Source organism: Falco cherrug, chromosome 7 (genome assembly GCF_023634085.1).
Source record: "Falco cherrug isolate bFalChe1 chromosome 7, bFalChe1.pri, whole genome shotgun sequence".
Taxonomy (NCBI): Eukaryota; Metazoa; Chordata; class Aves; order Falconiformes; family Falconidae; genus Falco; species Falco cherrug.
Window position 1 is genome coordinate 3,992,957 of NC_073703.1, and position 7,644 is coordinate 4,000,600.

The 7,644-nt window shown below is 37.0% G+C and overlaps 1 protein-coding gene across 9 annotated transcripts in view; it reads left to right on the top strand.

The window, feature by feature from the left end:
* The window catches only part of UACA (uveal autoantigen with coiled-coil domains and ankyrin repeats), a 51,002-nt gene extending 46,638 nt beyond the window's left edge, over positions 1-4,364 (top strand). For all 9 annotated transcript variants that reach the window (XM_027811374.2, XM_055716666.1, XM_055716670.1 and 6 more), the window contains 3 exons: positions 612-764; positions 1,682-1,747; positions 2,474-4,364. In XM_027811374.2, coding sequence (XP_027667175.2) covers positions 612-764; positions 1,682-1,747; positions 2,474-2,545 — 291 coding nt within the window. In that variant the 3' untranslated portion in view covers positions 2,546-4,364. The remainder of the gene's footprint in view (positions 1-611; positions 765-1,681; positions 1,748-2,473) is intronic.
* Positions 4,365-7,644: the final 3,280 nt, after the last annotated feature.

The following is a 7,644-nucleotide window of genomic DNA, read 5'->3' on the forward strand; positions in this document are numbered from 1 at the left end:
ACTTTCAGTTTAGTGGTAAGGAACTAGACTTCAAATACCACTACTAAGGTATTCAAAGCACAACTTTGTGTACTGAGCATTAGGTCCCCAGAACTGGCCCAAATTTGCTGAGATGAAGTCCTGGCTTTGGTGGCATTATACGAATGTTGGTTTTTTTTCTCTAATGCTTGATATGTTTCAGGCATCATATGTAGTGTCTAAACTCTAAAACTTCCAAGCTGAGTTTCAGACTTCTAGGGTATAAGCTCATTCTCCCATCGGAACTGTATTTGTTTAGTATCTCTGGCTTGCCTTCTGATGGTTTGTTGGTCTTTTTAGAAATTAGACCTAGAATATCTTTAGAGCATAAGTAATTTATGTGGCTGGCTGACCTCCAGGGTCCATACCTTACAAATTTCAGTGCTAGGAAGCAGTATGTGAATGAGTGATAGCATGTCATGAAAATGGAGTCTTCTATCTTAGCAAAGACACTTTAGTGTGGTGGCAAGCTGGGACAACAAAGACCCTTCAGTGCTTGCTGGTCTTCATCAAACTTCAAAGAATGTTAAAGAATATTCATTTTCAGTGAGACATCCTTAAATGAGGGTTTTGTATGCTTTTTTTTTTTTAAGATAACAGAGCTGCTTAATGATGTAGAGAGGCTAAAACAAGCTCTTAATGGCTTGTCTCAACTTACGTACACCACTGGGATTCCCTCAAAGAGGCAGAACCAGCAGGTTGAAATGCTCCAGAACCAAGTGAAAACACTGCAACAGCAGCTAGCTGTAAGTAAACATGCAAGGTGTTGACTGAAATGCAGTAGAGTTGCTTACAGTTTCTGGTATAAACAAGGAAATACATATGTGGTCATAGGGGTTGACTGTAGGCTTAGACTTCAAAAGTAGAGTATTCATGATTTCCCCCTCACCTGCCATGGTTGCTTTTCTGTAAATCTGTCTGCTTCCTTCTGCGCATTAGAACTGCAACATTTAGGAACTTTTCCAGATAAAAAAGAAAAACAATTTAGAGAGGATTTGTGCTTACGAGGTATACTGCTGTAGTTCATGCTAAGACCATTTCTGTATGTAAGTTCCACATGAATATTTTCTTGCAAAAAACCCACCAGCCATGTATATTACTGAAAGAAAGTGAGGTGATCCATCCTTAATGGATTTCATTTTGTGTTCCCTTGTCTGCAAACATTGTGCAATGTATTGCTTATTACATACTAACAGTTAAGGGGAACACTTTATGGTAAGCGCTGTGACTTTTGTGCACAAGCATGTTAGTGGCCCCTGTGACTTCAATAAAGCTCATAAAGAAAGCTACATATGTGAGCAGAGTTAGTGGTAAATCTGTACAAAAGTAGGATACATCTTTAATGGTATCTGCAAGGTTGACCCCATCAGGCAAACTGTTCTTAAATTGGGTGATTTTAAACAAATGCTAATGCTGTTGATAAGCATTTCATCTTAGCACCTGGGCTGAAGCACTAGAGCAACCTTTTTGCAAGTAAGCAAACACAAGTGAAGCAGTGACTTTTTTCTTGATTAATGGAGGGGATATAGCTAACCTTAACCTTGAAAATCTGCTTTGGCTAGTCTGTAAGTGCACAAAACCAAGTCCACGAAGTTGGAAATAGGCAAAAGTAGATGTTAAAAATCTGATGACTTCACCTTCTCTTCCTATCTTCTTTTTATAGGATGCTAAAAGGCAGCATCAAGAGGTAGTTTCAGTTTATCGGACACATCTTCTTAGTGCTGTACAGGTATGATAGTCCCAAGTTCAGATTGTCTTACTCTGACATCTCAATGCAAGAGATTCTTGAGACTCGTTTCTAACTGCCATACTGGAAGACCTCAAACTTGAAACTAGCATCAAGTACTGGTTTTCATGAGTTTTAACTTGGACTGATTCAACAAAAAAGCAAACACCACTATAAGCTATTTATAAGCTATAAACTTATTGTGCCATCTTATTACCATTTATCTGTGTAACTAGATATAACAGTAACCTGCTTTGAAGGGTGGTGGTGTCAGGCAGTGTGACCATGTTGTTAATTCTGCACATCCCAGGTAATGCTGGAGAGAAGTTGAGTAGAAGTTGGAAGCTTAATGCAGACTTATTCACTTGCTGCCATTGAACAAAGAGCTGATCAATTAATTCAGGTCTTCCGATTTCAGATAGAGCATGCAAAGGAGGGGCCATTACTACAGCAGCAGGCTGTGGAGCCCAGAGGATAGGAACAGTAATTTTTTGCAACATCATGTTTTCATAAATGAAACTGCTGTGTCAGAGACAGACCCTTCTTTCTCTCATGAGAAAAAACCAGCTGGATTCCTGAAGTATTTCAGATTTTCCCAGAGCAATAAAAATGCAGCCATGAGCTAAGACTTTTGGGTAATGTTAAAGAATCTCCTAATATTAGCAATGGTTGGTTGGTGCTTCATGGTCATCTTAATTTTTCTTGTAACTAAGTGTTTGCTTGCTCTAGGGTCACATGGATGAAGATGTCCAAGCTGCTTTACTACAGATCATACGAATGAGACAGGGACTTGTTTGCTGACGTGCTTAGTGCCATTGCTCTTGAAGGTGGCTGCATCTTGTAGTAAGAGTGCTGTGATTACAGTAGTGATAACCTTCATGAGATTTATATAATTATGATGATATAGCTGCAATTAGAACCTCCAAATATGAAACAACTTACAAAGCTGAAATATTATCTTCTTGTAAAACAGTAAAATAGGGCTACTAAGTTTCAGATCTGATACTACTTTCATTACATAAATAAAAGAAGTAGAACCTTTTTTAAAATTGGTATGCAAACTGACTGTCAAAATGATGACATAGTAGTAAAATTATTTTAATGTCTGATTGACCACTTATTAAAGCAAGGCCTATACCCAGAAACTCTAGTTTATGCTATAACTTGAATTCTCATGGTATGGTTAAAAATAAACTATGCTCAAATGAGCTTGGCTAAGTATTGTAGCTGTATATCTCCTTTATTGATTAAGTGAAAGTGGCTGTTTTGTCACATAAGCTGATCAAGACATACTACAACATGCTTAGTAAGTCAGCTGCAAAGGTAGATGAAAGGTATTTAGCTGTATGTTGTAACTTGGCTGGCCAAGTTACAGACTTTATTTAACTATAAACTTAAGATGTAGTGCCTTCGCTTTTTGCAAGACTTAAAAATCGGTTTTTCCATCAAAACACTAACTTTTATGTTTGCCTCCTCTTCCTTGCTCCCCCAAGATTTTTCCGTGAATTCTTGTAATATTGGTTATTGTAGGCTACAATAGCGGGACTGGAGTGTCATGGTTAGTAGAGCAGCATTTTGATCTAAAGGCAATAGTCCTACTTCTGTATAATTTCATTCTTCATTAGGCCTAATATGGGTGTAGACTGAGCACCTTGTGAAGCTGTACGCTAGAAAATTCAGGTATTGGATTTTCAAACACTCTGGAAGTTAAAGGTATCTTCCTCTTAACTGTAAATTATGTACTATAATCTTATTTATGGGGAAAGATGCAAATACTGAGGATTAATGAAATGAGAATTTTTATTTGCTTGGAATCTACCTATAAAACAAGACAGGGCTTCATTTTTAACTGAAGGATGATGTTCCCATAAGTAAGTTTTATGGCAGAAAACATGAAATTTGGGACTATTCAAAGGAAGAAATTGAAAAATGAGCCTGATTAATGTCTGTGGCTGTTTCAGTAGAGCAAACAGTGTAAGTGCTATCAGTAGCCATGTTGACTTCAGTCTACTTGGTTGAAAGCATTTGCTTATAACTAGCAAGTAGGAATCTGGCATCGTGATGCAGAAAAGACAAACTTCCTCTTCCATGTTCCTGAAAAATAAGGACTTAAGTCAGAGTGCAGAGTTCTCTGCTTCATGTTAACTGGGCCTCCCTACAAGCTGCACCTCACAGGCTTGGGTCTCATTTTTTTAGTAGTATTATGTTTGTTTCCTTTTTAGTCCCTTTTTGGGCAGAGTCTTGTAGTAGAATTGAAGAGACATCTGCCACATAGAGGAGAACACAGACATAGTGCTGAATGTGCAGGGCAGTTTTTATTATATAAATACACTTAATATATTTACTAAATATGTGTCTGTAGTTAAACAGATCTACTGCTGCTTTCCTTTAATTTCTTAGAGGACTATTACAGAAAACATCTCAGTATATATACATTACTTTTTAGCCAAATTCTTTTATAATTGCATTACTTGAAACTCTTATTAGAGAGAATTTGTTTTGATATACTAACTCTGGCATATTTTGATATTGTATGTTTTCTTATGAGGGAGTTCTATGTATGTTTTTTCTAAATTTCTCCCATATTACATTATCAATAAAATGTTTTCTTCTTTTTTTATTGTAGTGGTCAATTCTGTAAAAGGTAAAGAAATGTAAGTAGTGTTGGCAAAGTAGTCTGGGTAGTGAAGGATACTGAACTCACTTGAATGCTCTCGAATACCAGGTAACACATTTGGTTTTTTGATGTCTGCTGGGATTCTTGTTTTTTTCCTGTCTATTTCCAGAGTTTCTGGTTGGTAAAATGTTGGTGGCATTGACCGAAGCTCAAAGCTTCTACTGGTCAGTTCTTCAGAGTACATTGATTCTGGCCACTTCTACACCAAACAGCGCGAGCTATTACATCAATCATTAGGTTTGGGGATGAGCTAGTGAAGGTTTACTACTGCTTTTAGTGAAAGTGCGTTCGCTTAATAGCTTACACTGCTTAGCATGATATCAGGTAGCAATCTTTGCAGAATAATTTCTTGGCACTACTGAGGTCCATTCATTTGGTGTGACTTGAAAGTGAAGGGTGCTCTAATTTCACTATTGGCTTAATTTAGTTTTTTGGATTATCTCGTCCAGCTAGTGGGACATGAAACAAGCAAGGCTGTTGTTAGGGTATGAACAATGTAAGTGAAACTTTACTGTGTTTAAACGTTGACTAGAACAAATGTTTCTTCCTTGCATCATTGGAGGAGTTGCTTTTATTCTGAGTTAGTAAGCAGAAGCTCTCTTCAGGGTTCTTGTAAATCTGTAATGTGACCTTGGGGTGGGGGGATGTGAGTGTATATATATTAGATTTCTTTTGTTGGTGTGTTTTGGTTGGTTTTTTTTTTTGTCCTGAAGACCTGACATTCAGGTAGAGTTATTTCAAGAGTTGATATGTCTAAACCTTCCCTCTGCCAGTAGACGTGTTCTATCAGCTTTACTGAGTCAGCTAATCTACAGGGCATTGTGAAGTGCTTTTCACTGAGAATTTTCTGATAGCTTTATATATTCTTCGGTGTACTACATGGGTATCTTGATCTCCAACCACGTGTTTTCTGCAGAGTGACGCTAATTATTTAAAACCTTTCTCAATTATATTTACATCCTCTTATTTTTTAGTACACCAAGTCATTTTTTCTGCTAGAGTATTTTACTTTTGCCATCTTTCTTTTAAACCGGGGGAAGATAACATGCTACTTAAACGCCAGCTTGAAACATCTTCAAAAGCAAGCTGCTAGGTGAAAATACTCACTATTATTCCACTTCTTGACCCTGACCAGAATAGATACTTGGGAATGCTGGGGTTGTACACTTTAAGCTTCTTATTTTGTTGAGACTTGATTGTTGTAACTGCTGTTCTAGCAGCTGAATTAGTGGCATGGATCTGAGGTTTCTCATCATGTTAAATGACTTGAAGATGACTTCTGCATTTTCCACACAATGTCATGTTACTTGAAGCATGAGTACAATTATTCCTTAAAAAAAATTATTTAGAGATATGTACTGCAATGGATGAAAACAGTAATTAAAATTGTCATTTTTCTATGAAATGTGAATTGGTAGTTGGGTATGGGAAGTTGTGCGGGTGTTCTGATTTGGTTTTTTCTTTGTTTTTGTTTTTTTAAATGTTTCCTTAATACTGCTATTTAGAAACTAAATCTGGATTTCCTTGGGAACACTGTAATTCAATATTTAATGTAATACATGGTCGCTCAGACTCTTGTTACCTTGGTATTGGTGACACTATAAAATCATAGCGTGCAAGAAGGTAAGCTTAACGTTTTGAGTTTTAATAGGTGTGGATTATTTAAATCCTGTACAAATGGGGATGTCTCCAGGCTCAAACTGAATGAACAAGTCCCTCGGCAATGCTGCATACAAGTTTAGGGTTTTTCTTGGCTCAATTGACTCATGAAGGTGAAGGTAAAATCTGGGTTGTGTCCACATATCAGAGAAGTTCCCTTGGCAGTGATGATCCATGTGTTTGGTAAAGTTAACTGTGAAGTATCACGTCCCTAGTGAAGGAAGCTTTCAATATTAATGCATTCATAGACAAACATGGCTGATAAATGAAAAGAAGAAATGAGAGGTCACAAAAATGTCAAATGTAGATGAAATGCAGCTAAGAGGTTTGAGGGGTGCCTCACAAGACGTATTTTGTGATCTGTTCCATGAAACAGTAAAGCAACATTAATAAGGTAATGCAGCTTATAATTGATTGTTGGCACAATGTTCCTATTATGTAATAGCACTTTTTGAAGTGAGTGTGTGACTTCTTTTTGTTTTGAGTAGCTGACTTGGAAATATCCCTGAATCCTGGAAAGTTTATAGAGATTACTGCTTTTTTAATCTAATGCTTGTATTGCTCTGCCAACTCAGAAAATTAACTTTTAATAGAAAAAAATACATGTAATTCAGTCACAGCTATTAGATCAGATGGATTTTACATTAAGTGAAAAAGATGTTGAGCATTTAAGGGCCATTAAATTGTAAAGCTTTTTATTGTTGGACTCGTAGCCTTCAAGCCAGCACTCCACTGTGAAGAATATTTATTTTTACATTTGCAAAGTACGCTACATGACGGGAAGGGAATACATTTTAAAGGAAAATAGGACATGAAAATGTGATGGTTTTCCACTTTGTGAACAGCCAGTTTTATTTCATAATAATTAGTTTTACACTTCATTAAATGTTGGGGTTTTTGCTTATATGCTCTTCAAATACAGTGGAGAAGACTTTAAAAATTCTCAGCAGGGCATCAAGGTAGAGTTTTATAATATAATGGGGTTATTTCAAAGTAAGTTGGGATGTTTTTAAGGGTTCATCTCATCTTTGAGGGTCAGGTGTAGTATAGAAATTATTTTGGGTGCCGAGGCACTTCTAGCTGGTGTCTTGTCTTACCATACTACTTGCTGGAGTTGAGGTCTTGTAAGATATTGATTTATGTACCAATGGACAAACTTAAAAATGAGGAGTATAGATCAAGTAAAGCTGTAGTGTGATCTTGTTATGATGGGCTCAGACAAGTGACTGTCTTCAAGCAGCTCTGGGGCTTGATGGGTGGGAATGCTTATACCTTTGGTTTTAAAAAAGTTGTCTATAAGTGTTGCAGCTATGAAAAAGGGTGACTTTTCAGACCATGCAGATGTAGTCCAACTTGCAAATTCCTCTGAAAGAAGTGATGAAGGATTTTTTGAGGGAAGCAAAGATGGGAGATTTGAATTAGATGATCTTTTTGTCCATGAGAGATTCACTCAGAAAAAGTAGGTAGGAATAGAAACTTAGGCAGGGAGGTGGGTGGGAAATGCCAGTTGTGGGATACCAGAATAAAACCCCTTCCAGAATATGAAGATGGCTTGAGCTTCAGG